Below are 26460 nucleotides of genomic sequence, written 5' to 3'. Positions count from 1 at the left end.
ATGTCGGCCAATGACTCGCTGCTAGGTACATCAGGTGTTCACGAGTTTCTTGTTCTGCCACTTTTCATTGCAAAGAGCCTGGCAGCTGCCGTTCCGGTTAGTTAATGACGGCTTTGAGTAGCCTCTTGCGCAAAGATAGCCGCCGCGGTGGCTGAGTGGTTATGGCGCTCGGCTGCCGGCCCGAAAGACGCGGGTTCGATCCCGGCCGCGGCGGTCGAATTTCGATGGAGGCGAAATTCTGCAGGCCCGTGTACTGTGCGATGTCAGTGCACGTTAAAGAACCCCAGGTGGTCGAAATTTCCGGAGCCCTTCACTACGGCGTCTCTCATAGCCTGAGTTGCTTTGGGACGTTAAACCGCTACAAACCAATCTTGCGCAAAGATCTTTGCAGACATTTTTCTCGTTACCTTTTATGTCTTCTGGCCATGTGCTTGTATTTACTCGAGGGAAGAGGAGTGGCAACTGTTCTTTTAGAGACCGTGTGTGGGCACACATCCTGTACACATTAAATGAGAGTGCGGCATTAGAAGGTTCAAAAAAAGAACTGTCTATTCACTTCTCCCTCTACTGTGATACGGGTGACTTTTCGATGCTATTCGGATGAGTTATGAAAGCAGGTAGTTACACCTTTCTGACCTGCAAGGGTCATTGGTGTAGTCCACAAAAACCTCGGGTGGTGGGATTAACCAAGTGTGTGCTCTATCTTCCAGCTATTTCTTGATCATATTGGGAGCAGTGACAGGAATGGACGCACTCATGGCTAAATAATGAACCTATTTATAATGACCTGGGCAGGAGCATCTGAAGACAGGGCATGAGAGTAGCATTGCAGATTCTGTTCAGTGTGCTTACCAAATTCTTTGGAGGCCCTCCTGCTGTTGTGACCTGGCTATTGTCAGTACCAAGCAGTGTGCTATTGACACCAGCTGCTTGTACACTGGCAGAGAGAATCACTTTACAGCTAGAGCTTTCACATTATTGAAGCTGATGCTTGCACTGAAACAGGGATGACTGCCAGATTCTGTCACACTTTCGAGGCCTTCCTGCAGTTCTGGCCTGCACATGGTTGCAGTTGAGTAAAGAGCATAATAGCACCAGATGTGCACTTGCTTTCAAAGGATGACCCTGTTGTCTCCTGCAGAGGCAGCTCTCTGGGCAAAATTAAGTACCACGCAAACACATACAGAGATTTCATCCTGAGAGTACTGTAGTGGATGTGAACAAAGCAGCCTACCTCTGTGGCGTTTGGCTGCTGAGCCCAAGGCCACTCGATCAAATCCAGGCCATATTTTGATGGAAGAAAAATTACATGTGCTGTGTCATGTCAGTGCACACACAAATTTGCTACTTTCTTGCCTCGTGCACATTTACTAGAAGAGAATTGCTTCAAACAAAAATTATAACCAGCAATTTTGAAAACATATAGTGATAGCCAGACATTCATGTCCTTCAGAATATCATCTGAAAACCTTTTACTGCAAGCTGTTTTGTTTTATTAGAAATTCTGTCTCAGTCTTGTGGATTTTCCAAGTAATATATCCCTTTAGGCACTAATTATACTCCAAGGGCCACTGCGGTGGCTAAGTGGTTACAGTGCTCGGCTACTGACCTGAAAGCCGCGGGTTCGATCCTAGCCGCGGCAGTCGAATTTTGATGGAGGCCAAATTCTAGAGGCCCGTGTACTGTGCAATGTGAGTTCACGTTAAAGAACCCCAGGTGGTTGAAATTTCCGGAGCTCTTCACTATGGCGTTCCTCATAGCCCGAGTCGGTTTGGGACGTTAAACCCCCATAAACCAAAGGGAAGAAAATTTGCAACATTTATAAGGGGCATACCAGAGTCCACAGAAAAAAATTTTATCTTCTCCAGTGATCAATTATGCTCTCTCGCAACCTTGTGATGACTGGGTCTCCCATGTTTGCTCGCGCTCGTCGCCTCGCACTGTATTACCTTGCTATTGCCAAACATGAATTTGGACACATGCTGGACCTTGGCTTCATGCATCTCTTCCTCCTGCAGTTCTTGGGCATCGCCCTTCCATGTGGTGCCGAAAAAGAGCAGTGACTGACGACCGTGTGGTGATTATCATGCGCTTAACAAGGCCACAGTCCCTGAACGCTACCCAATTCTCTTCTTATTGGCATCGATCTTATCGGCCAGCTCAGCCAGGAATTCTAGGGTCTGAGACGAAGGCACGCTCAGGATCATGCGCACTTGCGGAGGTAGGCGCTGCAAGAAGAGCTCCCGCAGGAGTGCGCTGTTGTGTGCAGTAGCCACATTTCCAGCCAGGGCGTTCATATGACGCAGCAGCTCGGCAGGCATCACGGACAGTTGTCGAGATGGCCACAGCACTTGCAGCGCTATGGTTCAGTGAAGGGCACGCAAGCTTTGAATGGTTGTTAGAGGAGCTTGCTGGGCTCCCATGTCACCAGCTGCTAATGTTTACAGACTCTCGATGTGAGAGGCGGATCAAAAAGACGTCTGCCTGCCAGACTGCTGAGGCATGAGCCCTCTGTCGCAATATAGCAAAAAGGGCTCTTGTTGAAGACTCGAGTCGCAACAACCAGGAGGGTCTTACGTACAGTGCTGGCCAGTTCTTGTGATGGTGGACATTTAAATGACAGCCCATTTCTTATCTTGGGAAAGTTTCATGCATAGCCAATTGATTTTCAGTAAATGCACGTCTTTGAAACTTCCAATTGCTGTTTTCTCCTTTCCAATTCTTCGGCAATTTTCAAAGTTTGTGCACATTTTTTCACACTTCTGTCAAAGTTATTTTAACGAAACTTGGCGCACTTGTTCTTTAATATGTACAGCACACCGGTATCTATTTATAATAACAATATACTTATATCATTATGCTAACTGGAGGTAACTTATTAGAAGCATAGAAAATAGAAGCACTGCAAATTAGCAAATTTTTTAAAAATATACTGGCTGCTCGCAAAGAGAATTGTGGCTAGTTTTCAGTGTTCGGCAGTTATTATGGAGAAGAATAAGTTGTTTTTCTATGTTCCTTGTGAAAAATTAATATGTAAAAAAGTGCACAAAAGTCCCTTTGTCTTCCACTTTAAGAGAACACAAAACACTAGTGAAGCTACAGAAAAACCAATTAGGGTTTTTGAAACGAACAGAGAAAGCTCTAAGCACACAAAATTGCATTGCTCTATAACACTTATTTTAAAAAAATGTCTTCGAGTAGCATCTCCTCTTAATTTCGACTAGGATGTCATTAACCCGCGTTTGTTCTCTCACCCACTCTGGCCGCTTCTGGTCTCTTAACGTCACACCTATCATTTTCCATGGCTTTTTCTATAACAAGGCAGGAAAGCTACGATTGATATTCTGCCAGTGTATACATCAGCTATTCCCATCTGTGCGCATCACTTTGTCCTATACAAGCAAAATTTATCCGCCTCCTCCATGCCTTGCTAAGGTATTCGCATGGCGAGCGGTTAGCCGCCAACACTTCACTAAAGCTCTCCATTGACCATGTGTTCTCTTGCGTTGTCTATCACTGCGTCTTATAATAAAACATGACTAAGGCTCATAAAACGGGGGGGGGGGGGGGGACGAGATGAAGTCGAAGCCTGCGGGGATGATTGATTTGCGGAGTTTCGGTCGAAAAAACGGGTTGGCGCCAGGGAAAGAGGTTTATGCGGGAAAGGAGATTGCTGCAACGGGGTTGGCTGTGGTGCGGCGTGACTGTATTGTTGGTTGGCGAGGAATCGAAGACAAACATGGAGAGCCATAGAAATAGAAGGGAGGGGGGGGGCTATTTTGTGCCATGACAAAAGGCTTGTGTGCAATAACTGAAGGAAGAGGTCCAAAGAAGGTCGTCACTCCATCTGACTTGAGCGGCACTTGCTGCAGTGGCATCGGCAATATTTCTTTGGCACTGTTTTAAACGGTTGTATCCTGAACAATGGGAGTAAACTGCTAAACGGGTTCTCTATGACTTCGCATTGCAAAAATAAACAACACAGAAGAAGGAAAGTTTTGGGGCATAAAACTTCAGTGCATGTACTGAGGAAAAGAAACCGTAACGGAGAGAAGAAATAAAAATTGTTCTTTATTTTCTTAAAATCAGTTGCTGGGCGAGTTGGTATTTCATGCTTTCGTTCACACAGGGCAAAGACGAACACGGACAAGAGGGGAGGCACCACAAAGCGCCGTCATGAAAGCGCCGTCTTTCTGTCATGAAGTTGTCTGGCTCGATCGAAATTCTCCGGCCGCTTTGTGAGGGGTTTTTCGACCGTCGCCACTTCGACCCCATTAAACTTGATTTATCTTCAACTATGTTTTGCGCTCCTTCCTAGTAAAAGTTCTTTGGGATGCTTTGTTTTTTTTCCAGCGGTTGAACAACTTTGATGCGCTGACACCACGGGCGACTAGCCTGGATGGGGGAATCTTTTTCAGCTTAAGTTTGTCGACGTACAAGTTAGTTTCGGCGCTTAGAGAGCTGGGTGGCGTATGAATCCCGTCTTTGCTACGGGGTGCACCGAATTTAACACCGCGTTCGGCACCAGTCCCGTGTTTCTTCCGTAGTATCGGTTTAAAGTTTACGCGCGCTCTCCATTCTCGAGTTTTCGGAAACGAACCAAATAAGATGTTTGATGTTTACTTTTATAGATTTATTTTATCATCAGGTCTTACACGCGGCAATGGGGAGGGAAGAGTGCAAAAGTGAACGAAGGAAGGAAAACGTTTATTGAGCACTAGAGAGTAGGTGAGCAATTTGGCGGAGTCAGGTGTGTCGTCCCGTCTTCTTAGCAATGGTCGTCTGCCCCTAGTCCAGGGCTCCGCTGGATGCCGCTGCCAGCTGTGCTCGCCAGATTAGCCCAAGTTGGACATCCTGACGGTCGCTGGAGAGCATTCCTTCCCATTGCTCCGCACTCGGGTTTGGTATTTTTGGTGCCACCTCTGTTTTCTGGCAGGCCCATGTTATGTGATAGAGCGTGGGTGTTTCATGGCACCATGGGCATTTATCTGTGTATTGTGTGGGTTGTATTTTGTTGAGTGTATTTAGATTCGGGTATGAGCCCGTCTGTAGCAGCCTCCAGGCAACGGTGTCTTCCCTGGAGAGAGATTTATGTGGTGGGGGTACCGTTTCCTGCAGCCCTTGTAGTGGTTTAAGATTGCCGAGTAATCTCTAGGGACAGGTTCGGCTTCCTCGAGGTCGCTTGTGGAGGGAGCTCAGTAGAAAGTGTGCCCTCGAGCTACCCTGTCGACCGCTTGGTTGCCTTCCACACCCGCGTGTCCCGGCGTCCATACCATCGTATGTTTTATTGGTTCTTCTTCTGTGCTTTGTTTGGGTCGGTCCCCAGAGCGGAGTATGCGGAGCGCTTTGTGACCTATTCTGCCTAACATGAAGTTTCGGCATGCCATTTGAGAGTCGGTTAGTATTGTTAAGGATCGCTTAGTCCGGTAGCCCTCCGCTGCCGCTAGAGCGACGGCCACTTCTTCAGCCTCGACTACCGTGCAGTCCCGTAGCGACGCGCTGATGATTTCCCGCATGTCCGAGTTTATCACAGCCGCTACCGCGTTGGGGTTGTTTTGTCCCGTCCTTCTGGGGTATGTGGCTGCGTCCACATACACCGTTGTTGTCTGGCGGGCTAGTGATTTTTGGATGTACTCGGCTCTCGCCTTTCTGTGCTCTTCGTGTAGGTTGGGGTCCATGTTCTTGGGGATGGGGGTCACTCTATTTGTGCCTCGTATGCTGTCCGGGATAGTCGCGGTTCGCTGGATTTCTTGTATTTGTTCGTTGCATCCCAACTTCTGCAGAAGCTCCCTGCCAGACGGAGTTTGCTGTAGTCTCTGCAACTGGGCGACGTGTTGTGCCTCTCTCAGTTCTTCAAAGTTGTTATGAAGTCCTAGTGCTAAAAGCTTCTCTGTGGATGTGCATTGCGGTAGATGGAGTGCTGTTTTGTATGCTTTGCGTATAATCGCATCAATCTGTTGGATTTCGCTTTTGATTGGGTTGTAGTATGGAAGACTGTAGGTGACTCGGCTGATCACCAGGCTCCTGACCAGCTTTAGAGTGTCTTCTTCTCGCATGCCCGAGCGTTTATGGGAGACGCGCGTGATCATGCGGGCAACTTGTAGGGTGGAAGCTTTGAGTAGAGCAAGTGCATGTGTACACCGTTGGTTTGATTGTATCCACATGCCCAAGATTCTTATGAGTGTTTTCTCTGGTATGGGTTTTCCCTCTAGGTAGACGTTGAGCCTAAGCTCGTCGCTGTTCGGGACTGTGCGGTTTTGTTTCCCTCTCCAGACTCTGAGCAGTTCTGATTTTTCGGTGGAGCACGCTAGCCCTCTCGCTTTTACGTAGTTCTCTATGCAGGTCGCGGCCTCCTGTAGTCTTTCTTCCGTTTCTTTCAGTGAGCCCATATTTGTCCAGATGGTGATGTCAGCATACATGGCATGGTGTATTCCTTCGACTTCCTTAAGTTGTTTTGCAAGGCTGATCGTTGCAAAGTTAAAAAGCGTAGGTGAGATGACCGAGCCCTGGGGAGTTCTCTTGTTAGAGGTGTGGAACATCTTCCAACGAGCGGAGTTCTCCCAGCCTTATCATTGCTGTTCTATCTGAGAGGAAAGCTTTGACGTAACCGAAGACCCTCCTGCCGCAGTTCAGGTCGTCCAGGCCTGTCAGGATGGCTTCGTGGCTTATGTTGTCAAAAGCTCCTTTGATATCCAGTGCCATTATTACGTTCTCTCCATCCCTAGGGACGTTACTTAGAACTCCTTTGATTTGTAGAAGTACGTCTTGGGTCGACAGCTTCGCCCTGATTCCGAACATACTGTGGGGATAGAGTTCGTGATCCTCCATGTATTGTTGTAGCCTTAATGTTACCACTCTCTCGTGCAGCTTGCCGAGGCACGATGTGAGGGAGTTGGGTCTTAGGTTTTCGATTTGTATCTTTTTACCCGGTTTTGGAATCATAACCGCCTCTGCATGCTTCCAATCTTCGGGAACGGTCTCCGCTGCCCAGTGCTTGTTGAGGAAATCGGTTAATTCTGCGACTAGCTCGTCACTGAGGTTGCGGATGAGTGCTTTGTTGATTTTGTCCGCACCCGCTGCCGTATTCCTAGTTGTGCTTCGAATTGCTGCATAGACTTCTCGTGTAATGGGTCTATCTAGGTTTGGATTTTCTTTCCCCCGATAATCTCTTGCATAGGTTCTCGGGTTTGTGTCCCCGAAGCACTTGATGCGCACTTTGTCCAGGAGTTCCTCATCGGTTCCTTCGAACTGGTGGATTAATCGGTATATTGCTTTATTGTTTTCTGCTTTGGTTTTGGCCGGATCGATGAGCGCTTTCAGGATATGCCATGTCCTAGCTGTGCTCAGAGTTCCGTTGATGGAGTCACTGAATTGCTGCCAGTTCGTTTTCGCCAACTGTACTGCGTACTCCTCTGCTTTCGTTGTAATTTCTGCTATTTTAAGTTTGAGCTTCCTGTTGTGTTTCTGTTTCTTCCACCTCTTTATTAGACCACGTCTGGCTTCCCATAGCCTAAGGAGCCTGGCGTCTACTTCGGGTGTCTGTGTTGTTCTCTTGATCTCTTTGGTGTGCTCATTTTGCCTTTGCTTGAGTATGTTTCCCCATTCTTCAATCGACTGAATCCCTCCTTTGATGAGGTGTTCGTCGCATGCTTCTCTAAAGGCGTTCCAGTCTGTGATTTTAGCCGTGCCTAGTTGCCGCTTTAGTCGGTCAGAGGCCACTTGGGTTTTGATTATGTAGTGGTCACTCCCCAGATTTTCCATCAGGTTTTCCCATTGCGTCTGTCCCGGACCCTTAATGAAGGTGAGGTCCGGGCAGGTGTCGGTACTGACACTGTTGCCTATTCTGGTCGGAGTCTCTGGGTCTGTGAGTAAATTGTAGCCTGCGGTTTCTGCCGCTTCCGCTAATGTCTTTCCTTTAACATTGAAATTCTTGTATCCCCAGCTTTTATCCCGGGCATTAAAATCGCCTAAGACGACTAGCGTGTTGCCCTTTGCCAGTTTGCTGGCGCCTTGTAAAAGCTCTTGGAATTTGGCTTTCCTCTGTTTCGGCGGGCTGTAGGTATTAACGATGAAAATGCTGACCCTTTTCCTCTGGTTCTGTGGAATAATTTCTATGATCACATGCTCTATGTCCGTTTGAGCTATCTTGTCGTGGCTTATGGCTATGATCGCTTTGTTGACTAGGGTTGCCATCCTTCCTGTTTCCTGGGTTTCGTAGCACGTGTATCCTCCTAGGGGTGGGGTGATGCCCGTTTCCTGAAGTACTATAATGTCGGGTGGCGTTTGCTGTGTGTGAATTTACTGTTGAAGTAGGTCTTGCTTCTTCCTATAGCCTCTGCAGTTCCATTGCCAAATTTCTAGGTTTTCTTGTTTGCTTAAGGTATTGTTGGCCATGTTTAAGCTTCCGTGTTGGTTGTCGTGTTGGCGAGGGCCGCCAGCGCGGGACGGTGATATGCCTTCTCTCTAATATTCTCAGTGAATTTTTGGTTGCAGATTGAGCTCCGTATCTCTATAATTTGCAGCTGCATCTGTTGCATCATCTGCTGCATTTTTGCTTTGAAGTTGTTGAAATCCTCATTGCCTGCTTGCGGCGAGGGTGGCAGTTGGATTTGCTCGGGTTGCGGCTGCCGAGGGCTGTTTGGTCTCTGTTCCCTAACTGCCTTCGTGAGCTCGGCTACCTGGCGTTCTAGCTCGCTCTGTCTGACACGGGCGAGCTCTAGTTCGCGTCTTAGGGCTGTGATAACTTTGTTCGCGTCCTCCTGCTGCTTGGGCGCGTTATTGTTGTTTGTATTTGTGTTCTGTTTAGCTTCCCCACCCGAGTGCGAAGCAAACCAAGGATTTCCTGCTCCCCAGCTCACCTTGACTCCGGTGTTCCTTGCGGGTTTCTTTTGCTGCTGTTGTTGCTGGCCAACCAGAGGCACCAGGGGCGGTAAGGACCGTGAATGGCTCCGTGACGCCCTGGATCTCGAACGGCTCCGCGAGGTCTCCCCCTCAGAGCTGAACCAACCGCGGTCGTCCCGACTGCGTCGTCTGCCGTCGTGGCTGCCGCCGCCGCCTCCGCTGCCGCCGTGGTTGTTGCGCAGTTCTCTATTCTTCAGTTTGTCCTTGCACTCCTTGGCTCCGGTGACGTGGCTGTCGCCGCAGATCAAGCATTTGGGTGTGCATTGGTGGCCCTCCGCCGGATGTTGCGTGCCGAATTGCTTGCACGCCTTGGCTTCCGTATTTGGGCACACGTCTGACCGATGGCCTTGTTGACAGCAGATGTAGCATACCTGCCGCGTGGGGCGATACGAGTAGCACCACATCTCGCCTCCATAATAGATGACTTGCTTCGGGACTATGGGATCGTCGAAGGTGATGGCGGCCGACTTGGATTGTCCTAGCATTCGAGCGCTGTGGAAAATTTCAGCTAAGAAAATTACAGAAAAAAAGCATAAGCTGAGAAAAGGACAAGAAAAATGTCAATTGTGTGGGGGAACCATTTATGTTTCGAAGCACGCGGGCGGGCATATGAACTATTGCTGACCTGCGAACTCTTACAGCGTTGTCAGATAACACGAGAAAGTTTTGGTCGCAATAGATTTTTGAAAGTTTGTGCTAACAACTGATTTTTTTGTAGCAACAGAGTTTGGTTTTCTTATAACAGAAAAATACTACAGAAATGCACTACAGAAAAAACTAGAGTACTATAAAAAAACACTACAAAAGAGAAAATTCTGTTTTACGACAAAACTACCAAACATTTTTCGGATTTCTGACACGATTCTATCGTATTTTTTTTTCTGGGATGCGTTGCACCTTTAGTTAGGCCATCGTCACTGAATCACCGATATATAATTTTTCTAATGGAGAAAAAGCACCAGGAGGAACCACTCGTAAAAAAAGGACAAGATATTTCTTTCCTAGTTTGTCTATCATTGTGCCTACCGTTATGTGGCGCTAAAAACCACTGCATGATGATCGCGTGCATTTTGTATTTTTCATGCAAGAAGTCATGCATGCAATTTACTCTAATCAAGTAACTAAAAGGAAAAGCCCATCTTGACATCTGATACTAAGGCCTGTAGAGCGAATGTAAGCTGTTTTGAATTTAGTTTCATTGTTCTTTCGTATCCGCTACATCGGTCCAGTGACGATGCCGGTACGCTATTGAGCACACAGCCGCGGTCTCAGCAGTGGCTCGAGCATCTTTATCAATACTAAAATACAAAAATAATGCACACGTACTGTAATGTCCCTGAAAGCTCCGGATGGCTGTAATTAATGCGGAGCTCGACCGAATACCACAGGCCTGAAAGCCATTTCCCCGCGTCTCATGCGCGAAATTTTAATTCTTCGTTAATATAAAATGCGCGTAGCACTCTTTACAGCGGCGATATTGTCTCATTGCGGCCCTATTTGCTCGTTATTAAAAGTGTCCTGCCTGTTTAAATTCTCATTCCCTCTTGAGAAAATGAATTGCGCAGAGTTCATGGGCATTTAGAAAAAAGTTTCATTTTCTTCGTATCGACTTTTTGCCTGCAAAAACAGTGTTGCCTACAGTCTCGGAATGCTTACCAGCGCGGAAACATTTCAGCACGTATAGACGACGGAAAAAACGGAAGCCAGACACTTCAAACTGCATTCAATCTTTGTCTATTTTTTTGGTTGAGGCACTGCAAAATCTCGCTGCGCTTGAAATTTGCTACAAGCTTTCTTCTCAACTGTTCCTTTTTTCCGATAGTTTACCAAACTACCGCCTCCCGCCAACAATTGAAAACAGCGTGTTCAGGGTGCATAATATTCGGTTAGCGGTACATGGTACTTTTGACTAAAAATATATATATCGTCTACGCGTGAGCTAACCGCCTGGAAGAAAATCGCCACAAGCATTCCACTGTCCCGCTGAAGTTCGCGAAATATTTTTCAGCAGCGCTTTTTGCAGAAGGTTTTTACGTCGCACATAAACGCTGTCAAAACGCTGGCGTGAAATTTCTGTTTATGTTATTTTTGGTTGCCCACTTTTTCTAAGGAGTGACGCGCTGAACTTGCAGTGCTATGTATAGTATTTTTTTTGTTATCTCATCGACGCTTGCGCCCAAACAAAGAGTTCCTAAACTCTCGACACTCATTTTTATCCAACGCAAAGGTTGTCTTTTAGGTGGCTGCAGTTAAAAAAAAGGAAACCCTTCAAAACAGCTTGACAGAGCTGCGGAGATTGTCGCGCACTAAGACAACAAAGGAATAATCTAACACCACAAACGCCCCAAGTTACGTTATAAAAACTGTCCGTCAGGAACAATGAGTAGCAAGAACCATAACGCTTGCAATGCTCTCCAAAGTTTTACACGAAGCCCGTAAATAAACAGGAAAACTGGCGAACAGAAATGAGAAATTCGTCACGTCGATTCTTCGCTGCTGAATATGGCGGCCACCTCAGTACGAGAAAGCACTAGTCATGGTTGCGGTGCTGGACGCATGGTGTCGCCAGGGTCGTTTCCTTTCTCCTGATGCAGGCCTGGTCCTCTTTATGTCCTTATTCGCATAATTTTTCTTCTCGGTATACTGATGCACAAGACATGAGAATACATTAATCACGATGCTGTATTGCTCTGAACAGTTTATACTTGAGTTGTCTCTTCATTGTCCTCATATGTTTCGGTTTTAACAACCAAACGATAACTTTCACGATCACAATATAATCGCCGATACACAGTTTACTTCATTAAAACGTTCGATTCAATCTACTTCAAGAGCTGAAATGACAAAACGACAATCAGCGATTATATGGCAGTGTTCACTGTTTCAATACTTACCAGCCATCATTCGGTCGTTGAAACCGAAACAGCGTCAAGATAAAATTTTATTATAAATGTATTTTGTGGCCGTAGGCGAATATCACGAGGTGATCCTCGTATTCTTATTTCTTATGCGTCATCATAGAGAAGAAAACATACGACTAAAATCAGGTGTCTATTTTTATTTAACCGCCAGGTTTTCATAAATGCAATATAATCCTGTCTATGTCTCTCAATATAAGGAACGAAGAAAGCTCCGTCTACATCGTCATTTTTATTGCTATACGGTTAGAGAATTATTTATTGATATAAAGGAATCCAATGGAATTTAGCTGCCATGAATATAGAGTTACATCTTAAGATAGCAAAAAGCTGTCCGCTATCTGCCTTGCTATTATCCTCGGCTGCTTCTTAGTTCTCAACGGTGCCGTACAATTCGCTAGCGAGTGTCTTCGTTAACACATTAGACTAATGGGTTTTGTAACTGGTTTTAATGAGTTTAATGGGTTTTAAGACTTCTGAGAAAATAGCAGGAATGTTATTTTTTTAACAGGAAAGTTTTTGTTTCGTTTTATGCAACTGATTGGCTCAACACCGATCAAGCGACCAGTTGATGCGGTTCTGAATGGGAAACTCAGGAAAGCGTCATCAACATTTGAGATCTTGAATACTTTGTCTTTCGTTGCTTCGCCACCATTTATGCAGCAGAAAAAGAAACATGTGGTTTTCCGGGAACAATCAATATCAAAAGATTGGCCTCCTTCATCCCTGCATGCTTGTTAGAAATGCGCTTGAGTAGCCGGCACGTCTGGCTGGTACTCGCTTCAAGTCTCATGATAGTTTCTGTGTCTTTGCCGTTTGCTTGTATGCGCAGCCCTAGCACTCGAATTCTGTCTACCGTCGGAATGGCTATGCTATTCACTAGTAAAACAATATTGTCACGGGTCGTTCAGACGGCGCGGGTCGAAGGCACAATGGGGGACCAGGACCACAGGAGCAGGCGCCAGAGACAGGCCAAGCGGTCGCGGCCGGGCTCACGAACGAGTTCTGCCGAGCTTCTACCTCTTCAGCATCGATCTGCACCCCGCTGGTTGAAGATGACGTTAAGTGCAAAATCAAGGGAGAACAAAAACACACAGGCCACTGCTCCCCTCCCAAAATGCGCATCGTCCCGATGCGTAGAGAGGCAATATTAAGGCTGAAAAACGTGTAGAGCGCGAAGAGTTAGGCCACGTGCTCCGAGCGGTCACAGTACGCTTTCAGGAGAGCTACGTGAACAACGTGGGAGGCAGGCGGGCGGCGGGACGCCCGCGTTACGATCGGCAGCACTTCGTAATTTAACTCGCCTATACGGCGAATCACTTTGCACGGGCCAAAGTATCGTTTCAGCAGCTTCTCGCTAAGACCACGGCGTCGAATTGGAGTCCGCACCCACACTCGATCACCAGGACTGAACATCATGGTGGCCTTGGTTGCATCGGCGAGCATCGACTTGCTGGTGGGCTTGGATGCGAAGGCATGCGAACTGTCGGGCTTCTTCCGCAAGTTGGGCGACGAGTTGAGCATCGGCGTGAGCGTAGACGTCTGGCTGGTGGCACACCATAGCGTCGAGCATGGTAACGACTTCCCGGCCACGCACCAGGCGAAATGGGGAAAATCCGGTGGTTCTTGAAATGCAGTGTTGAACGCAAAAGTTACTTTCGGTAACACTTCGTACCAGGTTCGGTGCTCGATGTCGACATACATTGAGAGCATGTCAGCCAAGGTCTTGTTAAAGCGCTCGGTCAGCCCGCTTGTTTGCGGGTGGTATGCGGTAGCTTTGCGGTGGGTGGTGTGGCTTGAGCTCAGTATCAGTGAGATAAGTTGAGGCATAAATGCGGCACCACGATAAGTGATAAGGACCTCTCGGGCACCGTGTCGAAGAACGACGGACTTGACGAAAAACTTCGCCACATGCCAAGCCGTTGATGACGGCAGAGCGCGTGACATAGTCCGTCACAACAGCGATCCATCGGTTGCCCGATTGCGACTTTGGAAAAGGTCCGAGTAGGTCCATACCGATCTGCTGGAACGTACTGAGCGGTGGAATGATGGGGTGAAGAAGTCCCGCAGGCTTCACGGGTGGAGTCTTGCGCCGTTCACACTCGTGGCAGGTCCTGGTGTAATGGCGGTCCTGTCAAGTTGTGGCCAATAGTACTTCGCGCGTATTCGCGCGAGCGTTCGACTGAACACCAAGTGTCCCGAGGAGGGGTCATGAGATGCTTCTATAATTTCGTTGCGTAGATCAGTGGGCACAACTGAAAGCCATGATCTCGGACTCAGGGCAAAGTTCTTATAAAGAACGTTGTCTCTAAGGCATAAATTACGTACTACGCGTACAAAAGGACGAGGAACTACGCCTCCTCGACCCTCCAAATGTGAGATCACGTCGCGAAGGTCGGGGTCGAGTCGCTGCCGCGCCGCCATATCTTCGGTACTTAGAGCTCCTAAGATGTCATAGTCGTCGTCCGTGTCAGTGGGCGCGGATTCAACGGGAGCGCTGGAAAGGCAGTCAGCATCAGTGTGTCTGCGGTCAGACTTATAGACGATCGCAGCGTCGAATTCTAGCAGTCGAAGGGCCCACTGCTCAAGTCGGCCTGCAGGGTCCCTTAGATTGGTCAGCCAGCACAGAGAGTGGTGGTCTGTGACCACCTGGAATGGGCGTCCATACAGATAGGGTCTGAACTTTGTGCTCGCCCAAATTACTGCGAGGCATTTTCGGTGGCCGAGTAATTGGTTTCCGCCTTCGACAAAACACGACTGGCATATGCGGTGACTCGTTCGGCGCCGTACTGGTGCTGTATCAGGACGGCCCCGAGGCCCGTGTTACTAGCGTCAGTGTGTACCTCAGTTGCGGCGTCCTGATCAAAATGGCCTTGGACAAGGGAAGCCTGCAGGCGTCATTTTAGAGGGCCAAATGTAAGCTGCTCTTCACTAGACCACTGGAATGGGACGAACTCCTTCAGGTTGCGAGTAAGCGGCGCGGCGATATCCGAAAAGTTCCGAACAAAGCGTCTGTAGTAAGCGCAGAGACCCACGGACCTCCGCACGCGTTCTTTTCCGACGGCGTTGAGAAGGAAGGGACGGCGACTCTTTTAACGGGATCAAGACGGACGCCCTCATTACTGACGACGTGACCCAGAAATTTCAGTTCGTCATGGGCAAGCTGGCACTTGCTAGGCTTTAGGGTGAGGCCGGCCTTTGTGATAGCCTGCAGGACCGCTTTTAGGCGAACAAGATGTTCATGAAACGTGCTGGAAAAAAATGACCACATCATCAAGGTAGACAAGGCATGTTTGCCATTTGAGGCCGGTGAGCACGGTGTCCATAATGCGCTGGAAGGTCGCTGGAGCAGTACAGAGTCCCAAGGGCATCACCTTGAGCTCATGCAGTCCATCCGGAGTGATGAAAGCCGTCTCTTTGTCGCTCTCATCGACTTCTTTTTGCCAATACCCACTTTTAAGATCGATGGATGAAAAGTAACAAGCATGGCGCAGGTGGTCAAGCGCGTCATCGATGCGCGCAAGTGGATATACGTCCTTCTTTGTGACTGTTGAGGCGCCGGTAGTCAACACAAAAGAGAAGGGTGCCGTCTTTTTTCTTCACCAGCACCACCGGAACAGGCCACGGGCTCTGAGATAGTTAGATATTGTCATCGGCCAACATTTCGCGCACTTCATATTGTATCGTTTCACGTTCTTTTAACGAAACCCGATAAGGTGACTGACGAACAGGATGGACAACGTCGTCGGCAATTATTCTGTGCTTTGCTAATGGCGTCTGGCGAACCCCTGCTGACGTAGAAAAGCAGTCGTGGAACTCACCCGGCAGAGCGAGGAGCTCATCTCTCTCCTGAGCAGAGAGTTGCGGGGCAATGCTGACACCAAAGAAGACACCGTTGGCTGGGGAGGGGGTGCACAAGAAGACAAGGTCTCAGCGTCGACAGGCGCGCTGGGGCGCTCGATGAAGTCAATTACTATGCCGTTGGTGAGGTGCTGCGGAGCGCTGCAAAAATTGGTGACGAGGACTTGGGCGCAACCACAGTGAAGCCGCGTGACACCTCTGGCAACACCAACACCCATGTTAAGAAGCAGCTGCACACTGCCTTCAAGAACTTCGCCAGAGGGAACCGGTGCGGACACGACCAGCGGAAACACGCTCGAGTCAGGCGGCAAAGTGACGTGGTCCGCTAAGATGTGCGCCTCGGAGAACCGCGGCTCGGAGCTCGGCGGGCCAAGGGCACTAGGGGTAATGTGCGGCAAGAGGCCGAATTTCGGGCTGAGTCTTTGAAGTCGCCGGCTGACACGGATCTCGTCCCTATTAGTAGAAGGGCGGCGGCCCGGTCTGGGAATGGGACTCTGAGAAGCGGGAGGTAGGAAATGACGTTGCATAAGATGGCACCTCCACCAGAATGTCACGGGTCGTTCAGACGACGCGGGTCGAAGGCACAATGGGGGACCAGGACCACAGGAGTAGGCGCAAGAGACATGCCAAGCGGTCGAAGCCGCGCTCACGAGCAAGTTCTGCCGAGCTCAACCTCTTCACCGTAGATCGGCACCCCGCTGGTTGAAGATGAACTTAAGTGCAAGATCAAGGGAGAACTAAAACACACACGACAATATCACAGCCCTTGCAAGGGGGACTGTTTCTTTTCCTTTTTTGAGATGACGGAAAAAGAGCCTGTGATTTTTCTGCTGAGCATATTAAGCCAATCGGCTCGAGATATTTCTCTTTTACATCTATGGCTCTCTGAAGTGTGCTTTCAATCTGTCCATCGCTATCCGCTCACCCGCGGCGTCAAATCGTCGGCATATATAGTATGATGGAGATTTGTGATTCCGTCCAGTTGCCCTGAAAGCCCAATCATCGTTACATTAAACGGTCGAAGAGATAACGGACCCTTGCAGCCTCCCTCAATTCCCCAATCTAAAGTTTTCGAGTGATTGTCCTCCCAGGCTGATGGTGACAGTCCGATTTGAAAGTCCCTTACGTAGTTATATGTCTTGACTCGAACATTTATCGCGCTAATTATCTGAAGTAAGGCAACGTGTTTGACACTATCAAAAGCTTTGAAGACGTCCAGTCCAACAATGACCCTAGTATCAACAGTCTTTTTATTGATGACCTGCTCTTTCAGCTGTAACATGACATCGCATGCCGAAAGGTTTGATTTGCAGCCTATCATGGTATCAGGATAAATATTTTGATGTTCCATGAATCTATTTAGTTTTGATTGAATAACGTGCTTTATCAATTTTCCAACGCAAGATGTGATGGAAATGGCTCTAAGATGCTAAAAGCTGAGATTCTTCCCTGGCTTCGGAAAGAAGACTGGGTTTGCAGTTTTCCAGGCTTGCGGTATCTTTCCCTTGTTTCAGAAAAGCATCAAAGATATAGAACACTCAATGAGGATGACGTAAAGGTGTGAATGGGAAAAAGATCGAGGCCTTCCTTCCTTCCAAAAGGATCGAGCGGTTACAAGCAAGAAAAGATGCAATGAGCGGCCAATGAAATCGACCAATTCGCTTTATTTAGCGGGATGCAGTACTCACCAGAAGAATCAGAATTTATTACTCTTCTCAAAAAGAAACACGGCATGGGAATTATAAATTTCGAAATCAACGGACAACCTCTAAGAAGTACGAATAAACTTCGCATCTTGGGAATGTGGCTGCAAGATAAAAGCAAGTGGAGTCGCCATCCAGCTTTTGGAACGCTCAAGAAAACAGATGTGCAGAATGCTAAGCCGGATTACGAACGATGGAGAAGGGGTGCAGGAGCGAGAGCCGTTGCGGATCACTTTCACGGTCACCATACGGAGGATGACGTACGCACTCCCGTATCTACTACCTAACAATAGGAAAAAGAACAAAATGGAAACATGCATTACCCGCCGCGGTGGCTCAGTGGTAAGCATACTCGCCTACTGATCCTGAGTACCCGGTTTCGAACCCGAGCGCGGCGGCCACGTTTCGATGTAGGCGAAACGCAAAGGTGCCCGTGTGCTGTGCGATGTCAGTGCACGTTTAAGATCCCCAGGTGGTCGAAATTATTCCGGAGCCCTCCACTAGGGCACCTCTTCCTTCTTTCAGTCCCTCCTTTATCCCCTTCCCTTGCGGCGCGACTCTGGTGCCAGCCTAGATAAGTGACACAGATACTGCACCATTTCCTTTGAAAATTGGTTGTTGGGAAAAGGAAATTGGGCAGTAGCTTCCTCACATATCCCGGGGTACACCTCAACCGCGCCGTAAGGGAAGAGATAAAGGAGGGACTTAGAGAAGAAATGAAGAAAGAGGGGTCGTAGTCGAGGGCTCCGGAATAATATCGACCACCTGGGGATCTTTAACACGCACTGACATCACATTGCCTTCCTCCAACAAACAATTTCATCAGAAAGGCATATCAGAAATCCTTTGGCGTCATGAACAGCGCCTGGACCGAGAAGCTGATGAACATGTGGGGCGTACGGCACCTATGAGGAGCACGTAACGCGAAACCATGCTCAGGTTTGAACTGGAAAGACCTAAAAGATCGCCCGCTGGTAGAGCGCAAATGGTAAAGCTGCGATACCTGGTAGAAGACGAGGGCGAAGACAAGACCGACATTGACAGCAAAACGAGGAGCAATTTCTTGGTTAAACCGGTCTCCAGAAACATGGACACGAAGAACCACGAAGGAAGAAGGGCGGCTAGATCATCGGAGGTGTGCAGGTTCCAAAAGAATAAACAGATGGTTTTATATGTGGACACGTCCAGGTACAGTACAGAGGGGAAAAAGATGCCGCTACCGTCTGGAAGACGAAGTAACGAGCATTAGCTGCTTGGTTTACTACAATTGATATAAATGAGATTTAAGTGAGGTACACTTTTGGGAAATACGAATTTCGCACCTTTGGACTTATAAGTGACGTCACCAATTAGTCAGTCATTGGATATATCAGTGACGTGACCAATCAATCACCTGATCGATATGATAATAACTTCACTAATAAATCGCCTAATCGGTTATATCGATTTAGTATGGGGCCGTCATCTTGGAATTCTTAGAAAATTTCACCCGAAGGGAGGTAGTAGCAGACCCGAAGAAATCGAGAAAGGTGTTGAGTAAGAGCTAACGCATGTAAAAAAATATGAAGTGGTTCAACATACGCAACCCTGGAATTTAGCAAAAAGCAGCGACTTACTAAGCGTTTGAGGCTCGTGTATGGCAGCTCCGTTACACGCTCGAGACAGCCGTTCTATAATACCCACACGACCATGTGGCTACGACATATATGGTTTTACGACACACCCGTCGGATGTCATCACGTGGCCTCACAACACCCCATCTGATGTTCTTAATGTCAAAGGTCAACCCGAAGATCACCCAATACGAAAGGTCAACTAAAGGCTATGAGTCAAGGTCAGGGCTCAAGGATTAGGCACCATAACTATGCCACATATGGTCATAGACGGCTATCCTTGGTTGGGCTGAAGTTCGTTCAAGGTCGTTGTGCTGCCTACCCGAAGACTGCTTTACTTAGCGTAGGGATGCTTTCGCTCCAACATTAGCTGCGATTTAACTAATGCTGAACCTCAGTGGTTAGCGCGCTCGGCCACTGATCCGGAGCACCCGGGTTTGAACCCGAGCGCACCGGCAGCGTTTCGATGGAGTCGAAACGCAAAGGCGTCCGTGTGCTGTGCGATGTCAGTGCACGTTAAAGATTCCCAGGTGGTCGAAATTATTCCGGAGCCCTCCACTACGGCACCTCTTCCTTTCTTCTTTCACTCCCTCCTTTATCCTTTCCCTTACGGCGCGGTTCAGGTGTCCAACGATATATGAGACAGATACTGCGCTATTTTCTTTCCCCTAAAAAAACAACTATAGCTTTCATGAAGGGAAGAAAGTCTGCTGAAGATCAATACGGGTTTCGTGAAAATAAATCTACAGAAATAAGATTACTGAATGCTAAAGGAAAACGGTTGAGTGATTTCGAGAATAAACAATTTACCTTTGCATTGTTCTTACATTTCAGGAAGACTTTCGACTCAATTAAGCGTAATATTCTGTACCGGAAACTCTCGTTCTACCGCGTTGCAGGCGTAGTGCTCAGTTTGATTCGCATGTATCTATCTGGCAGATTGTGATACACATATCTCAGCGGTTTTCGTTCCGAGTTTGAAGTGATAACATATAGTGTTCCGCAGGGCTCTATACTGGAACGCTTGTTTGTTATGTACGCTCATGACTTTATACACATTCCACACACCACTCACACAATTATCTACGCTGATTACACTATTTTGTTTTTCTCTGGAAATAACCTGGGCCATCTTGTATGCCGTACTAACACATGGTTATACACTTGGCTGAGGGTAAATCAACTGCAATTAAGTGCCAGTAAAACAAAATACGTCATATTCAAACCAAGAAATAAACGTGATGACGAAAACATCATTGTTAAATATAATGACCCTGTAACAGTCAGGGTTTATACATTAAAATTTTTGGGCGTTTACTTTAAACAGCACTTGAGCTGGACGCCTCAAGTAGACAGCATACATGCGAGCGTATGCAGATCTGTTGGCATGCTGTACAAAATTAGGTACCTGCTTCCTGTGTGGCTAAAGTTCCGGTTATACTAAGCCCTTGTTCAATCACATTTCAATTTCTGGTTACTAACCTGCGGCTCTACTACCAAGTCGAACTTTGACAAATTAATCTTTCTTCAAAAATGAGCTATGCGATGCATCAAAAACCTTGAGCGGGTGGAGTACATGGCCTCGGAGTTCCTAAAACATAATAGGCTAAAAATAAACCAGTTATATTAGCTGAAACTTGCTACTCATATTAGGGACGGTATGTTGCGAAATCTATCAGTGTTAACCAGCTTGCGCCTGCCCAGTACTACATGGTATAACTTTGGAAAGAACTTCTTTAGACTACCCGCCATATGAACAAGCGGTGGTACACAAACACTGACGCATTTAATCCCTAATTTTCAAAATGCGCACCTATTTTTCTTGATATATCGAAGCAATGTCTGGCATTTAAAAGGTTCAAAAATGCCTACAGAATGTATGTACTATCCAATTCAAAGCATTAATCATACATGTTTTGAAAACTAACTAAACTGGGTATTGGATGTTGTTTTAATTATTGCGTTAGCACTTGTATAGTGTTGTAATCCTCTGTGCATGTCTTAGCAATATATGGGTGACAGGGCCCTCGTCAGGCAGAGAGCATCTGCCTTTTGCGCTGTTACCCTAGGCCGCTTATGTCTGAAAGAATGTTCAAAATAAAAAAAGTATAGTGTAGACACTTTTGGCAAGCGCGAGAGCGTGTACATGCTCCCCAGCCTGTCGGAGGAAGGTGGGCCGTTCATCTACTCTTCGTACGAGATGGGTGACAGAACGGCGTGTATTCATGGCACCTGTGACCGCAGTTTGGTGCGATCTTTCGTATAGGCAATTGATGTGGAGGGAGAAAAGAGGAGGAGGTTAACAGATAGTTCGTAGGAGGTGGGACAGAGAAGCAGAGGTAGGGTTTCTCCAGAGCCGGTTAAAGGCCACATTGAAGGAGAAAGTCAGAGGCAGTGTGGAGGGAGCCGAGTGGAGCCGACGCGCTTCACATGGGCTCTGTGAATTTCCTGCTTTATTCTACCAATTACCCTTCATAGGGCCCGAAATTCCTACCTCAGGCTTTCGTGAACACCCAAGGGACCTCTTGCGAGGACTTCGCCCGTGAGTACGCTGTATTTTGCGCAAACAGCTTACGAAGCCCTCCGAGGCGGAGTCGCCGCACTAAGCCTAATTCTCCTTGGCGGCGCACGGAGGAGCGGATCGGCGTCCCACGTCAACGCCGCCTAGGCGGCGCATGGCGGAGCGGCGTTCCACGTCAACGCATCATATGGCCGATGCCGCTGCCTTTCCATCCAGCCACAGCGGGTCGTGCTCGCTGCTGACGGCATCGGAGGGAGTCCACGAACTTGCCGACATGGAAACTCGGGACTCCACACCCGGAATTTCTAACGCCCGCGCAACGGAGGAGGGCCTACCGCACGGGACGCCACAGGAGGACCCGTACTCCAACTCGTCTTCCAACTGGACGACAGGAGACAAGACTGAAGCCTACCCGAAGGCCACGCCAAGGTTCAGGACGACCGACGCACGAAGAAAACGATTCGAACCTATAACGGAGGCAGAAGCAAGCAAACCTGCGGAAAGATCACGACCCGCTCGCCCCGTCAAATTACCGAGGCTGCCGCATGGTGATTACAAGATCATGATACGTCTACGCGGAGGGTGACGCTGCATAACAACTCCGGTAGGTCACTACTTGCTGCTTTGCAATTCAAGCTCAGCCGCCAATTCACACGATGCCAGGGTCAGAGTCAAGCCGGAGCAAAATATCGCTATTCTGAGCACCCCGGATCCGGACCTCACTGAAGAGATATGCAACATCCAGGCAATCAATCTAGGAGGAAAAGAATATTCAATGAATGCTTATGCAGCATCACCAGACAACTCATGCAAAGGCATCATTACCGGTGCCTTACCGATACCAACGGAAGAGGAATTGGTAAACTGCACGGAAACATCCCCAACAAATAAACACCATAAAAGCAAAGTCTTTCGGCACAAAGGGAGCATGTCTATATACCTTTGAAGGCAAAACAGTACAACGGTTTCTCTACCTCAGCGGCATAGAATACAGGTGCAAACCATTCCGACCAGTGATGCAGGTCTGTGGATGCTGCCTAAAAACAGGACACCGAGCTGACATTTGCCCAACTCCGCAGGATAAAAGGTGCTACAATTGCGGAATACGCAATCCTCCACCGGGACATGTCGATTGCATAAAGCACTGCATCGTCTGTAACACATTCAACCACCACCATTGACACGAACTGTCCGGCAAGACAACAATTACAGCAAAAGAGGGAAAAAGACAGGCAAAACTGATGAAGCCACAATCCGACGCCATCCTGATGGATAAATTTCTGCACAGAGGACTCTTTTAGATGTGCAGAAGAACCAAAATACTGAGCAGCAGCAAAACAAACACTTCGCTGAAGCACAAGACTGATCAGGAGCCCGGACCCAGGGATGAGCATAGGCCCAAATTGAACCAAACCAAAGCCCACCAGCCGGGAGAGCAGCAAAGATATAGCAACAGCACAACACTGCCCATGAAAGTGAATCAGACCAACGGTCCAAGCAAGGCACCCATTGTCCACCCAAAGAAACCTTGGAACCAAAGCACAGAAGAATGGCCACCCCTCCCACCGCTTAGGAAGAAGAACCCAGTGGTCACCACGGCCGCCCAGGCACCTTTACAGCAGGCCATGGAGACCGAGAACCCGCAACCGTTGCGCGAACAAGATAACAAAAATCAGACGGAAAATCACAGTGTGGACACCGTGAACGCCGGACATAAAGCTTTGTAGCTTAGTGGTATCAAGTCGGATTCCATCGAGCCGCGGGCCTCTACCTCGAAAGCCAGTGAATCCGCAGCCCGCATCCATGAGACTAGGGAGGCGCAGTCACACCGGAAGTCTACACCTGAGAAAGGCGCTGGCCCTGCTATAAAGGGTGTGTGGCCCATCCAAGCAGCCTCCCCTAGTACCCCTTACCCAACCCCTGACCCCCTATTACACCTCAAGAGGCGGTAAAGCAATACATACGTCCCGCTGAATTTCGTTCAGAAATCACTAGCATAATCAACATTATAGCTGCTGAACAACACGGAGCAATGCAGCAACAGCTCATACAAGCCCAGGCACAGCTGATACAGTCCATGACTGACAGGATAGAAGCTCCGATCAACACACGCTTGGAAAAACATGAAGCCGGCATCAATAAGCTTTTCGAACTTATACCTCATGAGGAATTGCCTCGCAAGCAACGCGCAGTTCAACCCGCTGCCTGTCCTGATCCAGTATCTCCAGACCAGCAACAAGGCACAGAACAATAGTACGCGAAAAGGTCGGCGGCGACGCCAGTCCACTACACCAAAAAAAAAACAATTACCGTAAAAACCGGACTATAGGTCGGACCGGAATATAGGTTGACCCCCAACTAACCAATCCTAAAAATGAAAAAAATATTTTTCAATGGCAAAAGTACTGAATGACACCCTTACCTTGAAACAAATGCGTCTCAGCCGGTTGCACAATGGTGACAGAATTTATTTAAATGCTGCTCGCATGTGCACCTGGCTAAGTTTTTAACAGCATCGCGCGACCATCGACCCGCGTGCTTGTCAGCAGCTTATTAACGGCGCTGAGCGGCGAAACAAACGAGATACGCGCATGTGTACACATGCGCTTACTTTCGCTATTTCGCCGCTCCGTGCCGTGATGATAAGGTGCTGACAAACACGCGGGTCGATGGTCGCGCGATGCTGTTAAAAATTGGCCGGGTGTGCAGTACACAGAAGGACACAAAGTGCGCAAGCGCTACTCCGAATCAGAGTCGTCCGAACTAGAGTCCGATGACGAGTGCTTTTCGCTGCCCACGTCCCATAGAGCATCGTCCTCTGTGCCGTCCAGCGCGTTGCTTATGCAGCATTTTCTGAAAGGCTTGCGCACCATCTCTTCGGGGAGAGATTTCCACGCCGACGACACCCAGCCACAAACAGTCGCAAGCGGTGGACGTCGCAGGCGGCCGGTGGGGGTAGTCGGGTTATCGCCCAGCATCCATTCAATATAGAGTTCGCGCACTCTATCTTTAAACGGCTTATTTAGCACAACGTCTAGTGGCTGCAGCACAGATGTCAGTCCACCAGGGATGACCACGAGGTCCGTCTTTCCGTCGCACAGGGCCCGCTTTACGTTGGCTGTGAGGTGGCCTCGAAATGAGTCCATAACGAGCATGTTCGCTCGCTCAAAGAGAGCACCAGGTCGCCGCTTCCAGACTAGCCGGACCCACTCCAGCATCAACGATTCGTTCATAAAACCGTTTTCATTAACCCGGACGATGACGTCGCGTGGGAATTCCTCTTTCGGCAATGTTTTTCTTTTAAAAATGATGAAAGGGGGCAGCTTCCCATCAGCTGTACATGCGAGCATCACAGTGAACCGCGAGTGCTCGTTGCCCGTTGTTAGAAGCTTGATTTTCTTGGCTCCTTTCTCGGAAACAGTCCGGCTTGAGGGCATATCGAACCACACTGGTGTTTCGTCGGCGTTGCCTATCTGTCCTATCATGTAGTCGCGTTGCTGCCGAAGCGCAATTACATATCGCTGAAACTCGATTAGCTCGAATTCTTCGGGCAGTTTCTGGCACACAGAAGTACGGCACCGTAGTGCAAAGCCCTTCCTCTTCATGAAACGCCGCACCCAGGATGGCGAGCCCTTGAATTGCGCCCTCGTCAGTCCAGAGGCGCGCGCGATCTCTACCGCTTTAAAACGGATGGATTCAGCAGTTACAGGCAGCGATCTTGCACGAAGCTCCCGGACAAAATCCGCAACCTTGTTTTCCAGTTCTGGATATGCTGCAGTCCGCCCACGAAATGAAGTTTTCTTTTGGTTGCTGCAAGCAACCAAAAGCTGCTTATGCTTCCGCCAGTAGCGAATGCATTTTTCCTACACCAAATTCGCGCTGTGCCGCCAGGTTGCCTTTAGCTTCCCCGTACTCGATCGCCTTTTTCTTGAAGGCGACGGTGAATTGCCGTCGGCTTCCGCTCATTTTTAAACAAAATGTGAAACAATGCAAACGCAAAATGACGGGGCTACAATGTCGCCACGCCGCGCTGCTGCTGATGTCGATGGCGGCTGTTTACTTCATCCGCCCATTGTTGCAAGACTTCCGTAGTTTTTCCGCCAATGTCCGGTATATAAGTCGAGGGTCGACTTTTCGCGATGGCTTTTTGAAAAAAAGTTCGACCTATATTCCGGTTTTTACTATATGGCAATGGAACTGTCGTAGCATATGCCGAAAAGAAGCGCAACTAGCAGCATATATTGCAAACTCTCCTAATCACCCCATGTCTTCGCTCTGAAAGAGACGGAAACAAATTGCATTCAAATCCGCGGTTATCACACGACAGCCCTTACCCCACGTACAGCAATCTTGACGCTCGCATCCATGCCGGTGCTAGACCACACCGACAAACACGCCCGCAAGCACGGACACTCAGTATATAGAGCGCAGCTCACCCGGGCACACATATGGCCTCACTATTCTTAATATATACAGCAATCCCAAAGATAAAGGCAGAGTTATTCCGGGCATCCTGAGCTCCTTTCTTTCCTCAAAGGTCCTTGTGGTGGGTGATTTTAATGCACGTCACACGCACTGGGGATACACCTCGGATACCACCAAAGGTAACCTCATTTCTACCGCAATGGCTGATTACAACCTTGGCCTGATCACAAACCCCACCGTTCCCACTCGCATTGGCATAAGTGTCACCCGCGACACCACACCCGATCTCACATGGGCCACACCGAACATCATCGTTAAATCTCACACAGTGCTCCAAGACAGCCTTGGGAGTGACCACTTTCCAGTCTCCGCTACTATTGCTTACGATTCCAAGATTTTCAGCCCTCGTTCACAGCTCCTCACTGACTGGGATAAATTGCGCTCATACTTGGCAGCTGATTCTACCGAACCCAGTACTGTCACCGACTGGTCAGACCGTCTGGTGGAAGCTATCCAGG

At 48.4% G+C, this 26460-nt stretch overlaps 1 protein-coding gene across 5 annotated transcripts in view; it reads left to right on the top strand.

The window, feature by feature from the left end:
• The window catches only part of LOC144112734 (uncharacterized), a 72791-nt gene extending 68496 nt beyond the window's left edge, over nt 1-4295 (top strand). For 2 of the 5 annotated variants that reach the window (XR_013310419.1, XR_013310417.1), the window contains exon 6: nt 4130-4295. Coding sequence is in view for 1 of the 5 variants with exons in the window: in XM_077645559.1 (XP_077501685.1) it covers nt 4130-4180 (51 nt within the window). In the remaining 4 variants the exon portion in view is untranslated. The remainder of the gene's footprint in view (nt 1-4129) is intronic. The other 3 variants (XR_013310422.1, XM_077645559.1, XM_077645564.1) reach the window with 3 other exon arrangements.
• Nucleotides 4296-26460: the final 22165 nt, after the last annotated feature.

Source organism: Amblyomma americanum, chromosome 1 (assembly GCF_052857255.1).
Source record: "Amblyomma americanum isolate KBUSLIRL-KWMA chromosome 1, ASM5285725v1, whole genome shotgun sequence".
Classification (NCBI taxonomy): Eukaryota; Metazoa; Arthropoda; class Arachnida; order Ixodida; family Ixodidae; genus Amblyomma; species Amblyomma americanum.
This window is presented reverse-complemented; position numbering and strand designations above follow the sequence as displayed.